The sequence below is a fragment of the Bos mutus genome, chromosome 22 (genome assembly GCF_027580195.1).
Source record: "Bos mutus isolate GX-2022 chromosome 22, NWIPB_WYAK_1.1, whole genome shotgun sequence".
Classification (NCBI taxonomy): domain Eukaryota; kingdom Metazoa; phylum Chordata; class Mammalia; order Artiodactyla; family Bovidae; genus Bos; species Bos mutus.
Genome location: NC_091638.1, coordinates 52741325 through 52768990, shown reverse-complemented (window position 1 = coordinate 52768990; position 27666 = coordinate 52741325). Strand labels below are relative to the sequence as shown.

Here is a 27666-nt window from a genome sequence, read left to right as displayed (position 1 = left end):
GGCTAGGACAGACAGGAGCTGCGGCCTGCCCAGAAGGATATCAGCCAATCAGGGGGCTCTCTTCCCTGACTGGGGCCAAAAGGAGACCCTGTTGTCATCTGTGGAGGTCCTCAACCATCCATTGGCCAAGGAGGCTAGGCAGAGTCCAGCAGAGTCACACGCGCATATGGACACCCCCAACTAGAGCCTCTGCTTCCTGCCCCACCAGCCAGCTGGACTGTGCGTGATGGAAGGGCAGACCATGCTCCCCAGCCCTCACCAGATCCGGGGCTGGACTGGATTGTGTTTAGATAAGGAAAGGAAGAAGAAAGCCTCAAAATCTGCCCAAGGTGTTGCTGAGAGTGTTTTCAAAAATAACCTGGAATCTGATCTCTTTGCACCATATCCGCTGGACCAAGCGTGCCTCTTATCTCTCCTGGACCCTCCTACCTGGGGTCCCTGATTCAGCTCCTGTCTGCCAGTCTGTTCTCCACACGGCAGCTGATAGACCATCTCCCCAGAGCACACACCAAAGCCGTTCCCATGGCCCAAGGACACTCCTTCGCATCCTGTCGCCGTCCCACCGCACTCTCTGCTCCTGTCTCCACTGGAATGTCTCTTCCCTCTGATGCCCTCATGGCTCCCTGGAGCAGATGCTGAAATAGTGCCCCACATGGATGTGCCAGCTTACCTCTGGGGCGCCACCCCAAGCAGCAAAGGTGGGAGCTGGTGAATGAGTGGTCTGGTTCCCTCACCCCCTCAGTGGGACAACACCACCATCTCCTGGAGGTCCCCAGCAGGGCTGAACCCCCAGGATGATCTGCTCTCATATACCCAGGGGAATTCCTTCCCTGCACAGATGCTTTCTCCTGCTCCCTGAGGCTACCTCCCAGGAACACTACTTGCATTCAAGTCCTTGTCTCATCTCTGCTGCTGGGAAAGCCCAGCCTAAGACAACACCATCTCGCCTCTCTTGTTTTTCCTTTTTTATTATTATTATTTTTTGAAATGTATTTATTTTAGTTGGAGGCTAATTACTTTACAATATTGTAGTGGTTTTAACCATACATTGATATGAATCAGTCATGGGTCTTGTTTTTCTTATCTTCCACAACACTTCCCCATCCCTCCCTCCCTGCAACCCCTGGCAACCACCATTCTATCCTCTGTCTCTGTGAATTCTAGAAACCTCCTTGGAGTGGGATCGTGCTGTAATTGTCGTTCTGTGTCTGGCTTCTTTTACTTTGCATAATGTCCTCAAAGTTCATCCACGCTGTGGCGTGTGTCAGAATTTCCTTCATTTTTAAGTCAGAATAATATTCCACTGTATGTATAGACCAACCACACTTTGTTTATGCATTCTGTTGATGGCCACTTGGGTTGTTTCCACCTTTCAGCTATTGTGAATAGTGCTGTTGTGAATACGAGTTTACAAATACCTCTCCAAGTCCCTGCTTTCAATTCTTTTGGCTATATACCCAGAAGTTGAATTTCTGGGTCATATGGTAATTATGTTTTTAATTTTTTGAAGACTGCATACTTTTTCCACAGCAGCTGCACCATTTTATATTCCCACCCAGAGTGCCCAAGGATTCCAATTTCTCTCCTTTCTTGCCAACACTTGTTACTTTCTGTTTTCTGGATAATAACCATCCTAACGGGTGTGAGGTAGTATCTCATTGTGGTTTTGATTTGCATTTCCTTAATCAGTGATGTTGAGCATTTTTTCACATGCTTATTGTCCATTTGTATATCTTCTTCAAAGAAATGTCTGTTCAGGTCTATGGCTATACCACCCTAAACGCATCCAATCTCATTTAAAGCAATGTCTATTCAAACCCTTTGCCTATGTTTGAATTGGCCTGTTCATTTTGTTGCTGTTATTGAATTGTAGGAATCCTTTATATATTCAGGATATTTACTCTTCTCTTCTCAGTCTTTGCCCAACCATTGCCTTCTCAGATAATCCCTGATCTGATTATTTAACAGGCCAACCTCCTTCCCAACACAGACACTCACACACACACCCTGAGCACACACGCACCGCACGGCCCCTCCCCTGCTTTGGGTTCCTGCCCAGCCTTGATCACTGGTTGATACACTCTATGGCTTGGCGATTTGTCAGGTTTGTATGAGCGCCAACAAGCAGGGCCTAAAGGCATACAGTAGGTGCTCAATAAATGCTGAAAAGATGACGGGAAGGCGAAACAGACTCCTACACACACACTCACAGGCCCTCACAGACTCTCACACATACTGCCAACAGTTGCCACACACACCTGCACACACATGCTCTCACACGCAGAATCCTGCCATTCTCCCCACACCACACCGATCCCCCCAGGCAGCCTGATCCATGCAAGCCCTCTCACCCACTCTCACATGCCTGCACTCACCTCACAGGCAGGTGCGCTAGCATCCACCCGCACCCTGGGGGGCTGCCCTGACCTCCCGCGTCCTCCTGGCCTGCAGGCTGTTTCCCCCCCTGTGTGACCCACCCTCTCCACTCTGGGCCCTTGATGTCCCCCACACCCCTTATCTCTAGGGCCCCCAACCCTCCCTGCAGAGCACTGCTCTTCTTCCCCATCAAATCAGAGTAGATCACCTCCTCCGGGAAGCCTCCCCTCGCCCATCCCACTAGGCTCTGAAAGGAGGGGAGGGCCTCACCCCAGGACAGGGCTGGCAGTGGAGCTGGCACTGCTGGGGGGGGCGTGTGCACCCTGGTTGTCATTCCACACCTGTCTCCTGCTGAGAAGCCTAGGGCTGAGGAACCACTGGTGGCCCTGGGGTGCTACCCCTCTGGCCGAGAATCACACCACAAGCAGAGAACAACTTCCCATCCGTGTCAGGCGGGGGTCTAAGGCCTCCTCGGCCCTGAAAGCCTGGGGACAATATTGGCTCCTCCCCCACCACCTGTTCCCACTGTGACTCAGGCAGAGCCATTCTCCGCTCTGGGCCTTGGTTTCCCCACCTGTGACATGGGTGGCTCTGGGCCAGCGCCCCGCAGTCCCCTGATGGCTGGTCGCCATGTTAGATAGCCCGCACAGAGCTCCCAGGCTGCTGGTGCATCCTTGTGTTAGAGACCAGAGCATGACTGCTATCTGCAGAAGTGGGAAAGGGGAGGGGAGGCAGTCCTCATCCAGCTCAGCCCAGCATCCTGGTGGGCAGGCACTGAGGGTCTGGCACACCAGATGGCACAGTTTCGATGGGATAAGCCAGGAGGAGAGATTTCAAAATGATTCCCCCCTACCATTTTGTCCAGAGCTCACCCTGTGTGGCACATAGATATTTCACAAAAGTCAACCAAAAGGCTATAGAGAAGAAAGAAGGTGGAAGGGGGAGGGCGGGGACTTCCCTGGTGGTTCAGTGATTTAAGAGTCTGCCTTCCAATCCAGGGGGCGTGGGTTCGATCCCTGGTCAGGGAACTAAGACCCCACATGCTGTGGGGCAACTAAGCCCGTGTGCTGCAATGAAGTCCCAGCACAGCCAGGGAAAAAAAAAGAAAGAAAGAAAGAAGGAAGGAGAGAAAGAAAGGAAGAAGAAAGCAAGGAAGTTAGGAGGAGGAAGTAAAGGAGCCATTTATTCATGAGGCCCAAGGGGTGGAGTCAGCGATGCAGTCACTGGCCAAGGTAGCCTGATGGCAGTGATGACGGCCTGCAGGGTGGTCTGCAGGGTTGTGCAGAGAGAGCCTGTGTAGGCGTTTCCATGAGCTCCCCTCCGGCCCTTCACAACTCCAAGCCTCTGGTGTCCGCATCACGAATAGAAGACGAGCTGCCCCAGCACCGTCTCCCCCCGGGCTCCCTGAGAACAAACGTGATCACAGGTTACTGCAGAGCGGGGAGCCGGGCAGCAGGATGTCAGCTGAGAACTGGCATTGCTGGGGCTGGGGAGGGGGCAGCAGGGAAGCTGGATGAAAGAGGTGGGAGGGGGACCACAGGACCGACATCAGCAGAGGTGGCAAAGGTGGTCACAGGTTTGGAAGGGAGTAGGGCGGTCTCACCTGGGGTGAGAGGTTCAGCCGGCCATGATGTGCTTGACAAACGCTGGAAAGAAGGAGAGTGAGCTGCAGGGTTTGGCCCTGGGTAGCCAAGGGTGATGACGCCCCACTCCAGCAGCCAAGGGTGGGACCCTAGGACCCCAATGCGTCCCCCCAGCAGACTCCCTGCCTGCTGAGTTTACCTTCATAGTTGATGCAGCCATTGGAGTCTTCCTGCCCCGCCATCAGCTTCTCCACCTCGTCTTCTGTCAGCTTCTCACCTAGCAGGAGTGGGAAGCTGAGTCAGCACTGTCGAGGTGTGAAGGGTGGGCGGACCCCTGACTGCCTCTGGACGGTGGGTGTGCCTCTCCAGTATTCCCCATGCCTCAGACCGGTATACCCCGAAGCCTGAGCTGTCACCCCTCAGTTCTGAAACCAGGAGAATCAGTGACTAGTCAAAAAGAACAAGCCCTGGGGTGCAAGCCTGGTGCCCGCTCTGAGCCTAGACTCCGTCCATAACAGCGCCATCTTGCTGTTCAGGTCCCCGGCACAGACTGTCCCCTGTCCTCAATAGTCTGGCGGGTCTCCCTCCATCAAGAGGAGACCAGGGAAGATGTGCAGGATAGAGCTGGGGACCTTGGGGATGACCAGGGAGGAGCTCTAGAGACACCACCACTGCTGCCCAGACAAGGCTGGCCCTTCCCTTTCCTGACTCTGTGCTTTTGTGTGCCATGCCGGTCCCCCCAGTGGAACGCCCACTGCAGTATCCCTCACACCTCCTACCTCCCCCAGCCACACACACACACACACGCGCGCACACATACATAACCTCCGCGACCGGCACAGGGCTGATCACACAGTGCTGCTGCTGCTGCTGCTAAGTCACTTCAGTCATGTCCGACTCTGTGCGACCCCATAGACGGCAGCCCACCAGGCTCCCCCGTCCCTGGGATTCTCCAGGCAAGAACACTGGAGTGGGTTGCCATTTGCACTCAATAAATATTTAATGCAGGAAGGGTCGCTTTGAGTAGACACGATCTGAGCTCAATGAATATTTGCTGTAGGAAAAATTCTGTTTGAGAAGGGGACATTCCTGCCAGCCAGGGCCCTGATGGTGGGAGTCAGGATGCCCAAGAGGCAGGCACAGTACCTTCTCAGCTCCGGAATTTGACCTTGAGGCAACAAACACCAGGACTGGATTGACTGACCCTCCTTGGGTGCACCACCCCGTCCCGCCCCGTCCTCAGAGCCCTTCCAGTTCTGTGAGCTGCACCCACTGGCTTTCTTTATCCCCCACCTAAATTTCTAAATTCTCTGCATAGATTTTCTAGGTCTCCTGCCGTGGAGGCACCTTGACAGCATCACCCTCCATTTCACAAGGGAGTAGCAGGCGGGGGACAGCGTGCTTTCTCCCAGATGTCCCCGGAAGGCGGGCTGGGAGCCGGGAGGAGGCCGCCCTCACCCAGCGTGGCCAGCACGTGGCGGAGCTCAGCGCCCATGACTGTGCCATTGCCCTCCTTGTCGAAGACCCGCAGCCCCTCCACGAAGTCCTCATAGGTGCCGGTGTCCTTGTTCTTGGAGATGTGCTGGAGCATGGGCAGGAACGTGTCAAAGTCCATCATCTTGGAGTTGAGCTCTGTGGAGAGATGGCCAAGCACCCAGCTCTGAGGGGCGGGCAGGCAGCCCCTTTGCCATGTCTGACAGTGAGGACCTGTTCCCCTCACCCAGCTCCCCAGTGCACTCTACACCAGTTTGCCATTTACCAAGCGCTCCAGCAGGCACTTTACAGTCAGCTGAGAATTGCATGACTGTCATGGTCCTCTGCTGTTCATAAGGACAGCGGCACCACTGTGGGCTGTCTAGCCCCTCTGTTCTCCTTTGGGGGAGCAGTTCTTCCTAGCACCTTGTTATTTTTCTTACAGATGCCACTCTCCTCACTACCTAGGGTGGGACAAGAGCAGCTGGACAGGTCAGAGACCTTGTCTGGGGCTTCTGTACCTGCGGCGGGGGCTTGGGTCTCAGTCTTCCTTGGGGCAAAGTGGGCAACCGTCTCTGGCCAAGGCGGTGAGGGCAGCTGGCCCTGTCCCCTCCCCAGAGGGATGTCCAGGGGGCCAGGAGGGACAGGGCGAGCATGCTGGAGACCCAGGCCAGGTCTCACAACTCCACTGGAGCTGGTTTGTGCTGTTGTCAGTCCCTATGACCAGGAAGCCCGGCTAACAGGCATGCGGCCAGATGATACAGGAGCCATCGCTGCTTGTGAGCATCCCCTGAGGCTGGGCTCAGGTCCTCCTCCAGACAACGGGAGGGTGTCAGAGGAGTGCACAGTGGGGACACTCCCATGTTGCCCCCCCACCAGCGAGGGCAGTCTCCCCCAGGGACTGGCGCTAATGGGGACATCTTAGGCTGAGTGCACCCACCTTCCTGCTTTGGCTTCCCCAGGACACGGAGCACCTCGGCCTGTGTCGGATTCTGGCCCAGCGCCCGTAGCACGTCCCCACACTGCCCGTACGTGATCTTCATCTCGCACTTGGGCGTGCGGTCGAACAGCGTGAAGGCTTCCTTGAACTCTGCCGGGAGGGGGCGTGAGCTGTGGACACTTCCAGAGGCAGCCCACCCAACTTGTCCCACACTGCCGGCAGGACTCTCAGCCTGGGGACCCGGGACCCAGCCTTGCAGCCCCAGGGCTCAAGACCCCCACACACACACTCACCTTCAATCTGCTCCGGAGTGAACTCGATCTGAAAGGAGACCCCCAAATTCTGAGTGCCGAGTTCAGAGGATGGGGCCAGGCCTCCTCCTGGTCACTCCACTCCATGGCCAGCCGGGGCCTCAACCCCTCGGTTGCCCCGACCTGTCCACATTTCAGGATCCCAGCTTCCACCGCCCAGGACCTCCTGCCGTCCACCTTGACTCCCACCCCCCACCTCCTTACCCCTCCTCACCTGTCCTACGTGACGGCATTGGGTCTGTGCATACCCAGACCTGACACCAGTTAGGCCTCATCCGGGGAAGTGATGCGGAGGGAAGCCTTGTGCCCTGAATCTCCATCCCAGGGCCTTACCTGAGACCCCCTAGTCCTGGACAGATGTGCCTGAAGCCACAGAATCTAACTACACTGGCTTTGCCAGCTCTGCTGGGCCTGGGGCCCAGTGGGCAAGTCTGTCTATGAGATGGGGGCACCTCATCTCACTGGGAGTGGGTGGCAGGTGGCAGGAGGGGCTGAGCTGAGGGTACAGGCCAGGGAGCCCTGCAACATAAGAGCTCATCTACAGGAGGGGTGTGTGTGATGAACATGTGCATTCACACACCTGTGTGTGCACCTGTTTGCGTGTGTCTGCCCCCCCCCGCCGCCCAGAGCCCTCGAGGCTGAGCATTGTCACTCACCTGGCCCCGCCTACACCTGAGTCTCACACACCCCCATCTACAAGCCCAGGGCAGCCCCCAGCGTGGCACAGGATGGGGCCAGGGCCCGAGCTGTTGAGCATTTGCAAGACCATGGCAGGGGCACCTGAGGTCAGGAGGCCTCCTGGGACCCGGTTTCCCCCTCCTCACTCAATACCAGGTCTATTTTTATCACTGCAGTCACTCAGCCCAAGGTCAAGGGCGCACCAGGGAAAGGAGCTTGGGGGAGGGGGACTTGACTGGCACCTCGCCCACTGAGGCTCCCGTGGAGTCCCCGCCCCAGTGCACCCCAGCGCAGAGCAGAATCCTGCCCCAGCCACCCTGCCGGGTTGCCCCTCCCAGCCCTCCAGCTCAACCTTGTGCTGGGAAGACCCGACCAAGTTGTTCCTGGCCACCTGAAAGCTCCCTCTGCCAGGAAGCCCGCGGAGATTAGGTGCCCTGGGGTCCTGGCCTGGCTTTTTGCAGAGTTCGCAGGAGAGACCTCATGAGTTCCTCTGCTCAAGGGCAAATCTGCAACCTCAGATCTGTGGAGACCACACAAAGCCACCATGGGCCCTGGGGTTGTCCAACCCTCTGCCTGTGGGATACACACTTGGGGTCTGAGGGTGGTCGGGGTGGGGGCAGACTCCAGGGATCACTTGCTGTGAATGTTTCCCGACAGCCTGTGAGGAGGGCTCATTGTCCCATTTCACAGCTGAAGAAACCAAGCCTTAGAGCAGCGATGGCAATGGAGCAGATATGGGATTTGAACCTTTGTGCTGTGCTAAGTCGCTTCAGTCGTGTTCAACTCTGTGCAATCTCATGGACTGTAGCCCACCAAGCTCCTCTGTCCATGGGATTCTCCAGACAAAAATACTGGAGTGGATCGCCATGCCCGCCTCCAGGGGATCTTCCTGACCCAGGGATCGAACCTGAGTCTCGTGTCTCCTGCGTTGGCGGGCAGGTTCTTTACCACTGGCGCCATCTGGGAAGTGGAGGTGGATCTGTGAGGACTGGCTGCAGTCTTGCTGGGAACCTTGAAGGGCTGGGATGGCTCCACAGGGCCCCTTTGCCAGTAGCCAGGGCAGCGGTGGCCAGTAGCCAGCCAAGAACAGACGCAGGCGGGACGCCGGGTGCGTGCCACTATGTGGATGCCACAGGTGGCAGTCACGGCGCATTCTCCAAGTTTAGACTCTGAGAAAGACTTCCGAGCCAAGCTGGGGAAGGGCTCCTGGGGCCACTGGTCACAGCTCCACGACCAACTTTCTCCATGACCTAGCCAGACTGTGGCTCAGCGTCGCCACCTCAAAGCTGAGGCCCCACCAGCTCTGGGGCTCAGGGACCTTGGCGGGGGTGACTGTGACCCAGCCTGGGCAGGAGCCTTGCTTCCCACCCTGTCTCCCCCCAGGGGACTTGGCATGGACTTAAAACCCCACAGTATGACAAGAAAAGTCCCTGCCTGGCTGCAGGGGTGGGGGACACTGGCGGGCCCAGAATTCCCCAAGGATGTAAGTAAGGTCCAAGGAAAAGGACAGGGGAATGTGAGTTTCCAACCACCAAAAAGACAGCCCCTTCAGCAACACTGGGGCAGTCCTGCCTGCTGTCTGACCACCGTCTCTCCTGCTGCAGCCCTCCTGATGCTGAAGCTTCCAGCTAGAGCTCGGTACTCACTTTCTGGAGCCCACTCTCCCACTGGGTAGGTCCACTCTGGGATTCATTTACCTACCCTTCCCTTCCTACCTAAAACATGGCCTCCGCACCCACCTTGATCTTGGAGGGATCAAACTCAGGTTCCTTGGAGGGCTCGGGTGCAGGTGGGGGTGCAGGTGCGGGAGCCGGAGCTGCAGCTGCTTTGGCGCCTGCCTTGGCCTCATCCTTCTTGGGATCTGGCTTTTTGGGAGCCATGGAGGCTGTGAGCACAGAGGCGGGGGTGTAGAGAAGGAAGCCGAGAACAGGGTAGGTGAGCCTCCTGCAACCAGCCTTTATCCCGCCTGGACACCTCATGACCCCGGCCCCACCCCTGCAGGGCACAATGGGGACAGGGCCATAAAAGGACATTGGATAGACTCAGGGGCTATTTTGGGGCCTGGGAAGGGCATTGTTCAAGCTCAGGAATGGGTGGGGGAGAGGGAGGGCTCTCCAGGCCTCCCAGTCACCTGTTGAGGAGAGAAGGGGGAAGGGTAGACAGCGGCCACTGCTCAGCCCGCATGCATTCCCCGAAAAGCACACACACACACACACACACAAGGGCCTGCTGTCCCTCGGAAGGCCAATAAACTGAACAGGTGCGGGAGGATGGACCCGGGGCATGTTGGGCGTTGTGCTGGATGCCGAAGGACAGGGATTACCTAAGGGCACCCCTTGGGTTACACTTCCCATCTGCACCTCGAATTCCCTGTGTCTACACGGAGGTGGAGAGGGAGGGCCGTGTCTGTCCACGTGCGTTGTCTGTTTGTCTGGGTGTTGGCATGCAGTGGGGAGGGTCTCCGCGTATCTCTGGTAGGAGGGTCCGTGTCTCTGTGGGGCCCATTCCGGTCCGTGAGTGTTGCTTCTGTGTGTTTGGGTTGGGTGTTTATTGCGTCTGTGTGAGTGTCTGGCTCGCCGGCAGCTGCGGCCCCCGGCTCTGGGAATACCCTAAATGGCAGTAAAAGGGGGTCTGCTCCCTCGAGGGCCGGCACCCAGCCCAGTTCAGCAGCCCAACAGCGCCCACCGCCTCCTGCCTCAGCACCTGCCTGGCCCCAAGGTCAGCGTCTTGGTTTCTCCCTCGCTTCCTACGGCCCCTCTTCCATGACCCCTTTCCCCACACACCTCAGGGCTTGCTCCCCACCAGACCCTCGTTCACACACCATAAACCCTCTGCCCTTGCCCCTCCTCTGGTTGGCACATTCAAGGCATGGCCTCACTGCACCCTCCCGGTCCCACCGCCCCAGGCTGCTCTCTGCCAACCTTTTAGCTGGGGCCCTGAGAGGGTCTGTGTCTCTGAAGGATCCCAGGGGGCTGGGAGGGGTGCCCCCGGGGTGTTCAGCCCGGGGTGCCCCACCTTGTCCTACCCCCTAGTGCTACCTTGAAGTGCTAGCCCTCAGCGGATGGCGGTGACATTGGGCAGCCTGGCTGGGTGACCCTTGGGAGAGATGGGAGGGCGGAGGTGGCAGGAAGCCCTTCCAGGCACAGAACTCAGAGCGCTGGGACATCTTGCAAACACATTGGGCTCGGTTCCTTGCCGGGAGTCTGTGCTGGGGCGGGGGGAGGCGGGGGAAGGAGGTGTTCCCTGTTATTTTTAAATGCCTGGAGCCTTTGATAGAAACTTCAGAGGCATTGCCCCCCTCCCCCTAGGCCCCCGGGGATTTCCCAAGTGTAGGGAGGTGGTGGGGGGTAGAGCCGGAGGGGAGGCTTCACTCCACCTGGGTGCCCCCAGGCCTTCCTGCGGAGCCCAGGTCCCCTCGGTGGGGGGGGACAGCGGTCCAGGGGTGGGGCCGGGTCCCCTCCTTGCTGGAACACAGGACAGTCCTCCCCTCATCTGGAGGACAGAACACCCTACATCTGGAAATCTGACAACATCCGGCGCTGGGGGGGAGGCAAGTTTTTCACTTTTCTTCCAGATGTTTGGCAAGAGTATTGAGAAAGAAAGGGGTGGGGGAGGGTCCTCAGAGACCAGTCAGAAATACCACAAGAGGAGAAGACAGACAGAGGGGGACACAGAGAGAGAGATCTCTCTGCTGACCTCAGGACAACTGACTCTGGACGTCCTACGGGGAGTCCAGCCACCCACAGGCACAGCCAACAAGACACTGCCCAACCCCGCTTCGTTCATCGTTGGGGGAACATGGCGGACATACACAGGGGCGCCCAGACTCCCAAGCGCATTGATCCATCCGTACACAACTGCCACCCGCCGGAAACCTCCCAACACCAGCGAGCACCAGAGGAGATGAGTGACGTGCGCCTCCTTGAGCCTCGGGGCCCATGTCTGTGATGGGGTGTGCAGACTCAGCAGGCCCACCAGAGCTACACAGCACCGCCTCCCTCTGCCTGGAGAGGGGGTCAGGGAAGGGGGGTCTTGGTCCCCTTCCCTCAAGCCCAGAGCAGATATGGTCCTGCAGTGGGGAGATCATATACAGAGCCATCCTCCACTCCCTCCCCAGGACTCAGATGGAGGTCAGGACCTGGGCCTTTGACTGTCAAAGCTCTGATTCCTGGGAGCAGCGGTGCCCAGACTCTCCCCAGAGGGCCACTCTCAACCCATTACTAATGCCCAGCCCCCAGCAGGGACTCTGCAGGGATCAGCCCCCTTGACTTCCAGCAAGATGGACTGTGGAGGACAGGAGGAAAGCGGGGCAGGCAGGTGGGCGGTGGGCAGGTAGGTGAACAGGGGCGGGGGCTTTATGACAGGGAGAGACGGGCATGGAGAGTAAAGACAAGCCACACAAGGCTTGGCACTCACGCCTCTCTCCCAAGCCCCAGCCTGGGCGCCATGCCCTTCAAGAACGACAGCCCAGCAGACAAGATCCTGGCAGAGCCTGCGGGAAGACAGGGAGTCTGGATCCTTCTCCTTTGACTCCCCCAGCTCCAGTGTCTGAGCTGTGGCCCATCCAGTGCATATGGCACATTCCAGAGACCTCTCTGGGGGCAGCCACCTTACTATCCTCCCCACCCCGCACCCCGCAGCTGAGGAACACGTGGCCCCGACTTCTGAGGGGCCCATGGAGAGAGGCAGGAGATCCCTGGCCACACTGGCTTCCTTCTTAGTTCTTTCCGGCCCCCATGCCTTTGCTATTTCCTCCTCCTGGTGTCCTTGTTTACGACCCTGGCCATGACTTGCTCCTTGTCACCTCCAGGCCACAGTGAGATATCACCTCCACTTAGCAGCCTCTTCAGACTGCTCCGGACCAGCTCCACCCGCCTTATCTCTCACCCTGACCCCCCATTCTTGCACCCTAATATGAGGCTGTTCCCTTGTTTCTTATGTGAGCCCCTTTCCTTGAATGTCAGTTGGCATAGGAAGAATTTTTGGTCTTCCAGGGCTGTATATCCACAGGGTCTCGAACAGAGCCTGCTGTACACAGTAGGCACTCCATAAATGTTGGATGAGCCGATGTCCCAAACATCTCAATTTACCGACCTCTCACAGGAAGACTGGAACCCTTGGCCACACCCCATCCCTGGAGTAGGGCCAGGGGAGATTTGCTGATGGAGCGACAGTTCTGGTGTCTGCCGGGGGCGCCCCGGACAGCAGTGCAGCCAGCAGCTGCCCCTCAACCCACCTGCCACCCCCTCAGCTCAGGCCTGCTCTTCATGACACTTGCATCCATTCTGAGACTCCCCTCAAGAGCCTGAAGCTGTGGGGACGGTCGGAAGGTACAGGCAGTGACCTGACCATGATGACCAGCCAGCAGGGGGCGTAGAAGGGACAGGAACTGGTCTTCGGATCCTGAACCCAAACCTCGGAACCCAGGATCCCAACTCAGACCCAAGACTCCAAATCTGGAGCCTGGAACGCCAAGCCCAGACCCCAGACTCAGGCCTCAGGATCTGACCAAACTTAGATCCTAAAACCCCAAACCCACGACCAGACCCCACTCTGAGGACCCAGACTCCAAAACCCAGGGTGTCCAATCCAGACCTGCCACCCAGACCCCAGACCCTAGGCCAAGGACTCAAGACTCTGAAGCCAGAGTCCAGATCCAGGACTCAATACCCAGGACCCAGTTACTCGAAACCCAGACTCCAGACCTGTAAACCCAAACCCAGACCCCAGAACCCAGACCCATGAAAGGGGCCACTGGTTTTCCAGATAGACACTGCCTGCTGCCCGGTGTAGACAGGAGCAGGCCAGGGGAGGGGTGGGCTCCTGGCAAACAGCAGAGGGGGAGAGCTTGGCAGACCTTCCCACCAGTGTTCAGAGGGGCTTGAGGAATGTCCCTCATCCTGTCACAGCCAATTAGTGAGCTCAGAATATGGTGGCCACATGCAGGGAGCAGTGGAGAGTGGGGAGAGGGAGGGATGGGGAAGGCCTGGCTGTCCCTGGGGGCCAGGAACCAGAGGCAGGGAAGGAGGGTCGGGCTCCCCACGTGCCCTGTCCCCCAGGCCGCAGGCTCCATAGGCCGCCCTGGCCCGCCCAGGACCGCCTCTCCTGGCCCGCGGCCCCTGGGCTGGGACTTGGGCCCAAACTTCCCGGAGGAGTCAAGAACGCGGCCTGGGCCAGACCCAGAGCCTTAGAAGTAGGTCAAATGTTGCTGTGCAGCAGGTCCCGGGGACCCCATTTGGGCGGGGGCAGGCCCGTGGGCGGCAGTTCACCCACCAGGGCACACGCGTGTACCCACACGGATGTGCGCTTACCGCAACGTGCTTGGCGCGCATAAACATGAACCCTATGCAGAGCCCCTAGTCCCTGCCCAGCTGCTTAGATGAGGCGACCGAGGCCCCAGGAGGGGCAGGAGGAGCTGCCCAGGCTCTCTGGCTAGAGGCGGCACGAGGCAGCCACGAGGACCCGGAGAAGGAGAGGAATTTGTGTGCCATCCCACGCTCCTGGAGCCTTGGGTGAAAGTCTGACTCCAGGGAGGACTTCCCAGCAGGGTTGCTCTGCCACCAACAGGATGTGGCCTGCTTCCCGGAGGCACAGCCCCAGGCCTTGAAAGATGGGAAGCAGCGGCCAAGGGGGAGGCCGGAGACTTCTGCTGCTCTTGTAACCCACCCTGGCTGGTCCTGGTTCCTCTGGGCCTCAGTTTCCCCATCTGTACAATGGCCGTGGGTGGGGCCCGGTGATCCCGAGTTGGAGGACAGTCACTGGCCCTGAGCAGTGATGAGCCCATCCCCGCCACCCCCACACCACACACAGACAACTCTGTCCTCTGCAGGCCAAACACACCCCTCAGGCCCCTCCCTCTGCCCACTGTGCTGACGGGGACCAGATGCTCCAAACTTGTGGTTCTGGGGGTGGGGGTGGCAGGGCCCAGCGGGCTGGCAGGCAAGCCCTGGGTTTGGCCCAGGGACCTATAATCAGCTCCTGCCCCTCTGATCCCGGCCCAGGACTGACGCTTGGGGCTGTGGTGTCCTGGCCGGCTGTGGCCACGGCCGCTATATTTGGGAGCCCAATTGAGGATGAGGGAGGGGTGGGAGGGAGGCAGCCTCCAGGGACCAGCGCCTCATGGGGGACAGGGCGGGGGACACTGTTGTCCAGGCTGATTCTCCTTGCAGGAGGGCGCAGCCTGGGCTGTGGGGGTCCACTTTGGGGGGCGGCGTGCTCTGCTGTCAGGAACCCAGCCTGGGGGGGCATCAGCCATGCCCTCAATGGCTGGTCTAAGGAGGTAGATTGGAAATCTGAGTGTGTGAGAAAGGGGTGGGGGGTGACAAGATGAATAGGAGTGGGAAACGGCTTTCACGGGGTGAGGTTTGGGAGAGAGGAGTCTGAGGTGGGAGGGATAGGAGAAGAGGGTGCCAACATGCTACGCAAAGGGATGGAGAAAACAGAGCCTTGATGCTGGGGTCCCAGGGAAGGGAGTGAGGTGCAGCCTAGCTCTGGTTCCCCCGTTCTCCTTGCTGGTGGAGCTTCTAGAGGGGCTCGGCCCCTCCCCCAGCATGGCCTGCGGCCTCCCTGAACTGCCCTGGACATTCCCGCCGCTGGGCCAAACCCTGTACCCTCCCACCAGCAGCTTCCCAAAGAGCAAATATTTATTGTCCTTGGAAGAAAAAAAAAGAGTCCCCTTTTAGGATCAGGGTCTGGGAGCTGCTACTGAGGCTTGCAGGGGCTCGGCAGCGGCCCGAGATGACCACCTAGAGGCTGAGGGCGGAGGAAGGAGGGTGAGCTGGCCTCAGGGGAGAGGGGCCGGCTGCCCCAGGCTGCTACTGGGAGGGGGCTCTGCCCAGGTTTCCGTCTCCCCAAGATTGCCCCAGAAGGGGTCTGAGGAGGTACAGTCGCCGACCCCATGGCATGAGGTATGAACGTGTGTGTGAGCGGGTAGATGTGTGCAGTCTGTGTGTGACAAAACGCATCCCTGTGTGCACGAGGATGGGAACACACACGGGGTGTGATCTTACGGGCGTATGTTGTCTCGTGTGCTCACGTGTGTTACACGAGGTTGTGACCCTACGTGTGTAAGAAGCATGCCTGGGCGCGCCTGGATCTGTGTGCGTGTCCATCTGGGAGCCCGTTCATCTGTTAGCGTGGGGCGGGGTATGGGCATGTGGACACAACCTCTGTTGAATGGCCAATTCAGTCAAAAATGCAAGTAAATTTAGCAGGGAGAAAAAAAAACCCTGTCAGTCAGACGAGAAGTCTGAATTGGGTGGTTGTTTGACTGGATGGACCGACTGTCTCAGGCAAACAGTTCACACTGGCTGCGGGGAGGAACCAGCTCCCCTGGGCCGTCATGGAGAAACTGGAGACAGGGACCCTGATTGCGGCAGAGACGAGCCACAGAGGCTGACAGAGAGGCGGCGACGGACCCAACGACCCTGAGGTGGAGACAGGAGGAGACAGGAGCGGGAGGGTCGTTGAGGTCGGCCAGAGACAAAGGGAGCGTCCAGGGCAGGATGGAGCTGCCCAGAGCCTGCGGACAATGCATGTGCACACAGCCTTCCCGCCCCCAACCTCAGCCCTGCGCCGAGTATAAGGCAGATTCATTCTTCCCTTCCACTCCCCCTAAGGCTGCCCCAAGTGGACAAGAAGCACTCATCAAACTGGGATGCAGGAAGAGAGGGTGGGATGGGCGCTACAAGGAGGCAGTGGTAGGACTGTAGGGCAGGGAACAAGGATGGTGGGGGCAGGTGAAAGCAGGGCATGACGAGGAGGTGAGGTGGGGGTGAGAGAAGCCGAGGCAGTGGTGGCCGGGAATGACGAGGAGGTGAGGTGGGGGTGAGAGAAGCCGAGGCAGTGGTGGCCGGGAGGGCCGCCCTCCCCGTCCCCTAGCAGACCGCACCTAGCTGGTGGCCCCACCAGACCCCGGCTGTCCCCACCAGACCCCGGCAGTCCCCACCCCACCTACCTAGCACCAGCTGTGTCCTTGCCTCCAGTGGCCACACAAACACCCTCTGTGGCTCAGGGTGTGGAGCTGCATTAAAAATGGCCCAAGCCCCCGGCCAAGAATAGTTAGGGTCAATTCCCGTACCTGCCGGTGTGGGTATTTATATACCTGCAGCCCGCCTACCCGCTGTATTTATGTCTGAAGTACAACACACACATGCGCGTTCACACACACACACACACACACACATTCACAGGGTCCCCTGGTCAGGCTAACCCACCCTCACTGTGTGTCTGTGTGTGTCTGAAGACGCCCACTGGTCCCTGGACGCACCCCCAAGCCACCTGATCCCTTTCAACTCTGGGGCTGACTAGAATCACAACGAAGTGTGTGCGTGCACTGATGCACTCATACGTACTCAACAGGCTCACAGTCACTCAGGAAGCCTGTCTACAGGTGCTCGGACCATGAGCCGGCACACTCCTAAGCACACACCTTTAAACACAAACCCTCACACTCTGTAGATGCCTTTGCACACACCCTCATACCCAGGTGCACATACCCTTTGCCCACACATGCCCTTTGCACGCGAGTATACACTCATTCACGTGCCTTTGCATACACACACCCCTAACACCTCACACCTTCAAACTCATGGTGTAGGAAGAGCTCTGGGTGGGAATTAGAAGCTCTAGGAAGTAGGAGAAAGGCAGAACATGAGAGCAATGAGGGCCCCATAGCAGGCCTGCCTGATGATGAGGTCTGGGTGGCAGTGTGAGTGCACATGCATGTGAGTTTGAGTGTGTCCACAGTCTTGGAACCTTTCCACGGCCTCCCCTCTGAACCCCCTGGAGAGCCATCCCTACCCCCACCCCATTCACAGAGGGGAATAGAGGCCAGAGCAGAGCAGCTGGGCCTGGGGAGGTCAGCGTCCCCAGGTTCGGGGCCTGCGAGCCTTAGCATCTGTGTTGTTCTTGGAACGCCTGGGCCAGATAAGGACCGGGGTCAGAGCTCGGCTCTCGTGGGAAAGGACTCTCTGGAAGGCTCCCGACCCATTCTTTTCCCAGATGTTGGACCCCAGAGCAGGCAGTGGGAGGGCGAAGGGGATGACGGGGAACAGGCAGGGGCCATCGCGCTGGGCTACAGAGCTGCAGGGACACCAAGGCAGATTCAGACTCACAAATGCCCGGGAATGCGCAATGACCCCCTCAAACCAGCCCAGGGACCTCCAAGCGTGGGGGCCTGGAGCAGAGACACAGAGAGGACACCCAGTCCCCAGCTCTCTGCAAAATCTAGATTTGAGACCCTTGGGTCCAGGAAGCCTCTTATATTCTGGAGCCAGGGCTAATGGTCAGAGACTGTGTCTGAGAAGTCTGCAGCCTGGCTGGCTAGAGAAGCTGTTTTGAGGGTGATGGATGGAGTGCTGGGAACATCAAAGCATTACGTCCCATCCAAAGCTGATCCAGGCTTTGGTCCTGGGATTGGTTATCAGAGCCAGCAAGGGACCCCTGTTCTGATCCTGGCCCCTCACTGACTACTGGAGACACTTCCCCTCCGGAGACCTCAGTGTTGCCCATCCTGTACAACGGAATGGGGTCTTGGGTCAGCTCGGCAGACACACAAACCCCTCTGGCAGTCAGTTTGGGACATCTTTGGACATGAGTCTCCTCCTTCCCCAACTCGCACCAACCTTTGCCCCTTGCCCAGGTCACAGTGCCTCGGAGAAGGCTGGAGCTTCTTTGAGGGAGCTTAGAGCTTAGCACCAAGTCAACAAGGGAACAATCGGCTGGAATTCTGCATGAATACAGGGCTCATGCAAGGCTGCAGATAACAGAGGAGGGTCTGGGGGGCTCCTGTGCCCCTTGGGACTTTTGCCTGCCTGTAAGCCCCACTCCTCTGAAGTCTTGGTCTCCGGTAGGCATAGCAGGCCCCTCCCTCAGCCCACTTCCCACCTAGCGTGCTCAAAATCCCCATAATCAATGTAGATGCAGTTTGGGGTCAGGAACCAAGAGGAACCATCAATTGCTCCAGCCAGGAGCCCTCTCCCCTTCCACAGCCCCCTGCTGGCCTTGGGATCTCCCCAGACCCATCTTCCTACTGAGGTACTGAGGACAGAGGCCACAGGTTCAGCTGGGCTGGTCTGGCCTGGAGCACTGGAGTGGACACTCCATGCAGACCCAGGCCGCCCAAGCTTCAGTCTCCTATCGAGGTGTTGGACTCCAGCCCCTCTGGCTGTCCCCTAGCTTCCCTGATGGCTCAGATTGTAAAGAAGCTGCCTGCAATGCCAGAGATCTGGGTTTGATCCCTGGGTTGGGAAGATCCCCTGGAGAAAGGAATGGCAGCCCACTCCAATATTCTTGCCTGAAGAACTCCATGGACAGAGGATCCTGGCAGGCTACAGTCCACGGGGTCACAAAGACTCGGACATGACTAAGCAACTAACACTTTATTCCCCCAAATCCATCAGGTTTAACCTCATAAGACTCCCTGGAGAAGAACTTTCTAACACCGCAGAACAAGAGATGTGTCCAAAGGCTGGAGGAGGCTCCTTCTGAGATCCTGGGATTCCCTCCCTCCTCGTGGGGAAACTGAGGCTCAGAAGAGGAAGGCCGTCTCCATAGCAACTGAGAGATAAGAGGGGCAAGGGGCAGTCCAAAGCTCCAGCAAGTAATTCTCCTCTCCCCCAGAGATACAGGATGAGACAGGGCTTGGAGATGACCCACAGAGGTGACCCAGTCCCTGCTCTCAGGGCTTGCAGTCTCTCAAGAGAGGGGCAAAAATCAAGAACCTGAGGTCTCACAGAAGCAGATGCAGGAAGACCTAGAAGAAAAGGGGACATTGAAGAGCATATGAACCCCCCCACCAAGCAATGAAGAGGAGGGCAAGTCCGGCAGTAAGGGGCAGAGACTCCTCGGGGTTCAGTCAATGGGAACCCCGGGGCAGTGGGGCCTGTAGGGAAATGGGTCCCAAAGGCAGGGCCTCCAAGCCTCTGAAGCCAGCCCAACACACAATAAGGACTCAAACATTTGAGGAGTAAGTGATCTGATTCAGGAGGGCCACAGAAAGGCATCTGATCAAAGGAGAGGCTCCATGAGGCCTGACCCTCAAAAATACTTTCCTTTCTCTCCCATCCCGCTCCTCTCTCTGCTAGGTCATCACTTCTTTGCCCCTGTCCACCCCTAAATAGCCCTCTGTGGTCATGCTTAAATTGGAAAATGTATGTGGAGCTCCCAGTGGGAGGGGCGGGGGTGGCCACCCTTCCATCTGGGACCCAGCTCTGCTCCCTGGGCCAGAAATGGCTTCTGGAGCCGGCTGTGGGGCAAAGGGCATTGCAGGAGGGGTGGGATACGTTAGGTGGCCCAGAGGTCAGTGCTCCTGTTCCCTGCCTCTGCACCCTCAACAGCAGCTCAGGAAGGTAGGAAAGGAAAGAGGTCCCGCAGAGGCAGAGGAAGCTTAACTACCAGCCTCCCGGTGGAGAGCATGACTGAGTCCATGGTCCCCGGGGCCTCTGCTTTCCCCCTGGGAAACGGGGCTTGAGCTTTTCATTCACTCCTGAGGAGGCAGAGGGGCCCCAGAGATGGAATAGTGGCCCAGGACAGGAGGAGCTGGGTGTGTGGCTCTGAACTGCATCCAGTCCTCCCTGGATCCAGCTGGTGAGCAGTGCCCCCTCCAGGCTCCAGGGAGGTCGCTGAGCCACGCATAGCCGTTCTTCGGTCACCCCTGGATTCTCCTCCAAGGTGGTGACTCACCTGTCCCCAGCTGGGACCCTTCAGCCTCTTCCACAGCCCGAGAGGGCCCTGGGTATTGGGAAGGCTTGGGGACCTGGTCTGGGTGACCTCTGGCCTGCCATTGTCCCTCTCTGAACATCGCTCTCCCACACAGTTTTATAAACTTCCCCAAAGTACTTCCCCTTCTGGCCAGTTCAGCCAACGTCCACGGCGCCTCTGGGCCAGGCTCTGTGCCTGCCGGGTGTTGGACAGCCAGGCAGACACAGCTCTGGTCGCAGCCCGAGATGTTCCCAGTGTCACTGCCAGTTCATCGCTTCGCCCAGCTAGCGGGCCCTGAGGCTTTCAGGATGAGGGGAAACTGAGGTCCAGAGAGAGATGGCCCAGCAGTCCTCAAATGGCCCGGTCTGAACAAGGACCACCCACATAGAGGGTCCCTCCAGGCCAAGGAGAACCCCCACTTGCAACAACTAGGGGTTCCCCCACCCCAGGCCTCCCCACTACTGCCCCCAGGCGAGACCCACGGTCTGAGCTAACCCCTTTCCCACTCCTCCCTCCTCCTCCCCGGCCCCCTCGTCCCTTCAAACCGCAGGGCTCAGCCGGCCTCTGGAACGTGTGCCCAGGACCTCAGTGATATTTTGAGTTTAAGAAAACTTTGCAGTCGGCAGGAGCTCTTAAAGGTTATAAATAGCAGCAGCAGGAGCCCATGCCGGGAGAGGCGGAAACACGTGTCAAACACGCCTGGGAGGGGGGTATTCCGAGGCACAGACCCCGTCCCCCTCCACCTCCCCCTCCTTTCCCCCACCCCCACCACCACTAGGGACCCACCAGGCTTCAGGGGATTTTACAACCGCTGGAGCGGGAAGTCACACTCCACCTGGAAGGCGTCAGGGAAAGGAGACTCCGCTCTTGCCCCCAGCCAGGGTCCCTGAGCGGATGGCCAGGATGCCCCCATGCATGTGGGGGAGCTACTGAAAGGAGTCTGTGGTGGGAAGTCTTGCTCCCACCTTCATCCTCCCTGGCCAGCATGGAACCCCGGCGGCTGAGCAGAGTTTTGCTTTGCATCCCCTCTGAGTCCGGTCAGCGCAAGCCCAGAGCAAAGAAGGGATTTTTCCAAGGTCACACATGAGTCAGGTGGGATCAGACCCCCAACCCACAGTTGTTTTCACTAAATGCTGTTGTATTCCTTCCATCTCAAGGGACCACAGGACAATATCTGACCCCATCTGATTAAGCAGAGTGGGAGGATCGTGTGGTGGGACTCTTGATATGAACCACCCCTCCTGATCTGCGAGTAAGCAGACCTTAGGACCTCATCGCTCAGTGACCCATCCAGTCCCCACGTTTCCACTTCTCATGAAGATCTGCCTTTGAATAGATGAGGAAGAGAGCGCTCGAGACGGCCAGGGCCTCTCTCCACCCCGGAGGGCTGCACACCCATGCCCACCTTGCCAGGGCGTGGCTTGTGGACAACCCAAGGACAGGCGTGGGGTCCTTACCAGGAAGTCAGCTCTGGTTTGGACCACCATAGCATCAGGCTTGCCTTGAAGGTGATGTGCTTGGAGGACATGCTCTCGGGAGCCTGGTTCTAGGGGAGACAGCCACGAAGACCGCTCCGATTTCCCCAACTGCTCCACAGTACGCGTGGGCAGAAACCGTTATCCCAAGGCAAAACTCTGGCAGCCGAGGCATGTCTGGGTCCCCCATGGCCATCCCCGGCTTTGCCTCCCTCATGCCCCACATGCTGCCCACAGCCTCCAGCAGGTCTGGGGGCGGCAGCCAGGCCTGGCGTCCAGGCGCTGTGCACCTCAGGGAGCCCCGAAGGGTTTATGGGGCTCCCAATGAATGGGCCTGTTGAGCTCAGAGGGGGCCGGGCCCGAGTAAACATGACTGGGTCTGAGCTGCCATTCTCCCCCTGCCTCCTTCCTCAGGACCCGGGACCAAAATATGACTTCCTGTCCCCGGAGCTGAGAGCTAGACTCGCCCCTCAGAACCCTGGGCTGGGGCCCACTGGAGGAATACTGCCTGACCTGCACAGGCAAGCCCCCAAGGCTGATGGGGAGAAGGCACCTCAGGTTTTCAGATTCCCAGGTCTATATCCAGGACCCGAGGGCTTGGGCACTTTATGTGGCCCATTCCGGCCTTGAACTGCCCATCTGCTAATGACACATTGAGAAACCAAGGCCACGAACAGGATCCACAAGTCAGAACAGAACAGGCGCTGAGCCCCAGCCTCTCGCTTCCCTGGCCAGGAGGGATGGGAGCAGGGGGGTGTGTGTGGGCTCAGAGGGCGGACAGACTCCATGGGGGAAAGCTCAGGGCGCTGGGAAGTTTGGGACAGAGGGCACAGGAGGTCTTCCCCCTTGAACACAGCTGCCCGCTGACCTGTAAAGCTGAAGTCGGCCCCCTGCCCCTCCAATGGCCTTACTCCTCGCCCTGGGATACTCCCTGGAGTCAGACACTGGGAGTTGCCCAGGCCAGGAGCAGGAACCCTGTAAGTTCCCGTAAGAACCCTGTTTGTCATAGTCTCGCTATGTGCCCCTGGCCAGTCCAAGTCTACTCTCTAAGTTTCATTTTTTCTTCTTTTTTTTGGCATGCCGGATCTTAGTTCCCCAATCAGGGATTGAACCCACGCCCCCTGCAGTGGCAGTGCAGAGTCTTACCCACTGGACCACCAGGAAGTCCCGCCGAGCTTCGTTTTCCCTACCTGGAGACCAGGTATTGACAAGCTCCCCACCCCTCTTTCCAGCCTGTGAACTAGAGAGTTACTTTTGAAACTATAAAGTGTGCTACCCTCCTCCCCAGGAGCTGGGAAGACCTGGGGAGAGGTCGCCCCTGAGGTGGGGGGGCCCTAGGAACATGCCCCAGCCACTAAGTGTGGTTCCGGGCCAGTCATCTCACGTGCTAAGCACTGGGGGTTGTGGCTGGAATGTGTGGAGCAGCAGCTACCACGTGAATCATTACACCTCGTCAGGCTGAGCCTGAGACTTTCAGACTCAAACCAGCTCAGACTGGGCTTCGGCAGAAGGGCAGCCTCTGAGCCCTGAGGTGAAGTTCCAAGATCTTACACGGTCTCCTCCTCACCGTCTTCACCCTTAGCATCCAGGTCCAGCCCTAGTTCTGCTACAGTTCATTCTGCAGAACCACAGAGGGAGGTCATCTGTCCTCTGTCCACCACCTCCCTGTGACCTGCAACAGCAGAAGCAGGCCCTGAGCCTTGGCGGGGGCCTGCTTGGGGACCGGCAGGGGCGGGGAGGGGGCGGTATGGGAGCGAGCAGCCTGTCAGGGCTTCCTGGCTGATTTCACATCAGGAGCCCATGTTCCAGTGAGTAAAGAGTCAGATAGAGAGAGAGAGGCGTGGGTCTGCAGGGATCAAGACAAGGGCTGGGTAGAATGAGGGTCCCCATCTCTCCTATCTGGGGGACACTGGGTGCCCAGTGCTTGGAGGGCAGACCTTCCCAGCCTCAGTTTTCCTGCTTGTGGCCTGGGTTTGAACCACTCTGGGCTATCACCTGATTTCTCCAGGTGTCCAAAACTTGAATGAAGTCACTCATAGGGGTTGTGCTCATATTTCATGGAGGCCTGAAATTTCTGAGATGCGGAAAAGGCTGGAAGGGGCAGGCAGTGGGTACACAGGAGCAGACAGAAGGACAGCTAATCAGAGGAAGGCTTGGCAAGGCAAGGAGACCACTGAGGCACACACACACCTGAAGAGCTGAACTGGCCTGGGCACCCGGCAGGCAAACCCAGGGACAGTAGCAGAGAGGCCCAGCCCAGGACACCTGAACACTGATTTGCTTGGACCTGCCTCTGTTCCTTGACCAGGGGTCTGGGACAAAGTCCTGGGCTAGTGCAGAGTTTGGTAAAAAAAAAAATAATTAATTTTTTTTTTTCAAGTGAAAGCTCTGACTCAGGCCTTTTCCTGTCCCGAACAGCAACATCCTTGCTTAGGCCTGAACCGCAGAAGCTACTCAGGGCTATCCATGACCTTCTCATGGCCAATTTGAATCTGCTCTGTGGGTCCAGGCCCTACTTGGACAGTCTTATGTGTTCCAGGTGAGTGGGGTCCAGGGGAGCCCTGGGACTTGAGTGTAGCTGGAAGAGGGGGGCTCGGGACACCTCGTTTGGTTAGTGCGTGTGTCCCTGTGCCCGCGGGGCAGACAAGGTATGCCTACTAGGAGACACCTATGGATCTGGTGTTACTGCAGCAGGGGGCTGTGATCATGTGACCAAAAGGGACAGAAATCCCACAACTACAGCCGCCTGCCCCTGCCCCTGCCCCAGGAGTGCTCTCTGCTTGGGACGGGGCAGCCCATCCCCCTGTGTCCCAGCTTCCTGCCATTCGCCTCCCTGAGAAGTGAGAAAGCCAGGCCTTCTGCTGCAAGGGGAGGGGGCTGCCCAACCAGCTGCCTGGGAGCCTCCAGTGACTCATCCGGGTGGGGGGTGTTTATGAGCAGCCGAAATGGCTGTAAAAGTGGCACCTCGGCTCACTTATGGCCTGGCCATCCCCTCCTCAGCCAGCCCCTTGCATTGAACAGCTTCCAGAGGGGCCTAGGAACCTGGAAAGAGGTCTGGGATTGAGGCCTGGTGGAGGCTCAGCTTGAGGTCAGGGTTCAATCAGGGGTTAGAGATCAGACTGGGATAAGCATGCAGGGGTAAGGCACGGGGGTTAAGCTAACTCTAGGGTCAGGTCAGAGGTTGGGATTCAGGCTGACTTTGGGGCTAGGGTTGAAGAAAGATGGGGGTGGGGGTGTTTCTGTCTGTGGGCTAATTCTCCCAGATAGCCTCCAGGCTAGGGAAAGGGGTTTTCTGAGGGAGTGAGGCCAGGCTGCAGAGGTCTCAGAGAGCCTTTGTTTTTCCCGTTTGAGTCTGGTGCCCACTCTGGCCCCAGGGTCTGTGTACCTTGGCCAGAGCCCTACTCATGGTGGCAGTGACGGCAGCAGAGGCCTGTCAGCCCAGGGCTGCTGAAGTGGAGTCCGGCCCCTGCTCCCATTCTGAGCTCCAGCCGGCCTTGGCCCCTCCTCCTAGGCCCCAGCCTGGGGGTCAAAGAGGGGAGACCCTATCCGGACTTATTCCCACTTACCACCCCCAACCAGGCCTTTCCAGACACCATTGAAACTGACCTGAAACTGACCAGAAACTGACCCTGGGGCCCTGGGGCTTGCCTGTCAAAAAGGGTGGGCTGTGCTCTGCCAGGCACTGGGGTGCTACCAGTTAATGTGTGACACCCCCCACCCCCATGGTGGCACTTTAACCAGAGGCCTGGGGCTGATTCAGGGGGGTCAGAGGCCCCACCCACAGTGATGGAATGTCCAGCAGAAGTCTGGACTGAGGCGCATGAGTTATAGCAAAGGAAACACCCTTACGGGGCCCAGAGCCCATTAGATCCTTCTCTGCAGCCCTATCCATAGCCCATCCTGGTCCTCCCAAGCAGAAATACTGTTTGTTTCTCAATCTCAAGGCTGCTGGTGTCAGATCTGAGAAGGACCCCCTGCGTCAGCCACTAGCGCTACCCCTTAGTGCCTCCAGTCCCTCCGTGAATGTGCTTTTCCTATCATCAAGGGCTGTGGGTCATCCAATCATAAAACTTGGAATCGAATTGCTTAGAAACAGAGACATAAAGCTTCTCTGGAGTGTTCTTGAGATGCCTGCTCTGGACACCTGAGCCTCTCTCTTCTTGTTCCGGAAGAGCCCATTCATCATAGGGAGCAGCCCCCAAACCACAGCGGCTTCACTCTCCCCAGTAACGGAAGAGATGGAGACGCAAGGAGACAGAGATGTCCTTTATGTCAGGCAAAGAAGTATGAGCCTGGAAGAGGAAACTACAAAGGCAAATGCAGAGGAGTGAACACAGAAAGAGGGCCAGGAGTCTAGTGAACTAGAGAGTCACCTTTGGAGGACACTGCCTCCGACAGCACAGTCCTTAAACACCAGGGTGAGAAACTTGAGGGTAGTGGGCATGGAAGAGAGTATGGCCATAGAAACGTGAAGGAGACCGCTGTGGGTACAGTCTGGGAGATGGGTGAATTTGAGCAGGCATAGGCTGCAGTCCATGGGTTCGCTAAGAGTCGGACTCGACTGAGTGACTTCACTTTCACTTCTCACTTTCATGCATTGGAGAAGGAAATGGCAACCCACTCCAGTGTTCTTGCTGGAGAATCCCAGGGACGGTGGAGCCTGGTCGCACAGAGTTGGACACGACTGAAGCGACTTAGCAGCAGCAGCAGCAGCAGGGATGAGTTGCCAGGAAAGTTGGCAGCAACTGGATTCCAGTGGCCTTAGGGCTTGTGCACTCATTCATCTTGAAGAAAGGGGCCAACCCTGAGACATGGGGACAGTTTGAGGGCTCTGAGGAGCTCAATTTCCACAGGGTGAGCCTGGGGAGCCCTCGAGTCCACGGTCTCTGGGAAACCCCAAGAGATACCCACCCTCCAAGGCACTAAAACAGTAAAGTCAAAAGTGCCCTTTGAATCAGCTGCTGAGCTTCCCATTTTACAGATGAAGATACTGAGGCTCAGACAGCAGGAGAGTCGTCGTGTCCAGGATTACACAACTGGTAAGTGGTTGAGCTGGGGTTGCCACTTAGGGTCCCGACAGTCACATTAGCTTCCTCCTGAAGATGCCTAAAGCCCTCTGCTTCAGGCACCCCCGGCCTTCCCTGAAACTCAGCTTGCCCACTGTATACTTCGAGGTCGTAGGTTTGGGGTCCAAGGCCCCCTCCTCTGAGCACTCCTCTCCAGGGCGGGGCGGGTGCACTTAAGCCCGGCCCCCGCCTGGCCCCCGCCCCCAAAGCCTCCTCCCGCCCTTTTCCCAAGTCGAGGGTCCCCAGTGCGCCAGAGCCGGCCAAGAGCTTTTGCGGGTGTGAAAGGGTGGAAGAGAGAGGCGGAACCTCATGGTGGGGGGCTCAGCTGAGTCTAGGGTCTTGCAGTCTCTAGCCGCCCGGGGTGGAGTCAGGGGCGGAGCTACAGAGGCCCGGCCGGCGTCCGGATGGGTAGAGATTCGGAGAGACCTGGACCCGGGAGAGAGACTGGGGAGGGAGGGAGAGGGGTGTGAGGCCAGAGACGCGGGGAGGGACGGGGGCGGGCCTAGGGCACAGCACACCGACCCACTCGGGAGCTGCCTGAGGCTGGGGGTCCAGGCGAGGGCGGGGCGGGCGGGAGGGCGGCAGCGGCGGAGCCAGGCTTAGGGGCTGGCGGCCGAGCAGCCTCCCCGGGGATCCCGGTCCAGCCTGAGCGGGAGTCCCGCGGGCGAACAGACAGCGCTGCAGCCGGGGGCCCGCGGGGTACCGCCCGTGAAGAGAGCCTGTTTGCGCGGCTGAGGGCCGCTATTCACCGGCCCGGGCCGAACGATCAGAAAAAAAATAAATAACGTCTGTGCCTTCCCGGAGAGGAAAATGAAGCGGCGGCAGCGGCTCGCGCCACGTTCTCGGGCCCCGATGTCAGAGCTCCCGGCCCCGTCCCCTGCACACTCACATCCCGCCGCTGTGCGACCCCTGGCCGCGGCCTCTAGAGAATCGTCCAGGAGCAGGGGCCGCGGGCTCCTCTCCGCCGCTCCGCACACCCGCGTTGGAGACGGCAGAGGGGAGCGGGGGGCGGAGAGGCCCAGGGAGGGCGCGGGGGAGGGAAGAGGCGCCCGGGCCGCGGGG

The 27666-nt window shown here is 58.5% G+C and overlaps 1 protein-coding gene across 1 annotated transcript; it reads right to left on the bottom strand.

The window, feature by feature from the left end:
- Nucleotides 1–3532: 3532 nt before the first annotated feature.
- Nucleotides 3533–9311, bottom strand: MYL3 (myosin light chain 3). The gene is made up of 7 exons (XM_005910743.3): nt 9101–9311; nt 6666–6693; nt 6373–6522; nt 5418–5591; nt 4159–4236; nt 3980–4022; nt 3533–3780 (listed from the first exon to the last, which is right to left on the bottom strand). The coding sequence occupies exons 1-6, from the start codon at nt 9239–9241 to the stop codon at nt 3994–3996; spliced, it is 600 nt and encodes a 199-aa protein (XP_005910805.3). The 5' UTR covers nt 9242–9311; the 3' UTR covers nt 3533–3780; nt 3980–3993.
- Between the last annotated feature and the right edge of the window lie 18355 nt (nt 9312–27666).

Bases quoted from the DNA above. Each gene is read 5' to 3' on its own strand.
- MYL3 (XM_005910743.3), bottom strand. From the start codon at position 9,241: ATGGCTCCCAAAAAGCCAGATCCCAAGAAGGATGAGGCCAAGGCAGGC. The intron at 6,694-9,100 runs GTGGGTGCGGAG...GTCTCCTTTCAG, and splicing joins TTGATCCCTCCAAGATCAAG to ATCGAGTTCACTCCGGAGCA. The intron at 4,237-5,417 runs GTGAGGGCGGCC...CACTCCTGCTAG, and splicing joins CCACGTGCTGGCCACGCTGG to GTGAGAAGCTGACAGAAGAC.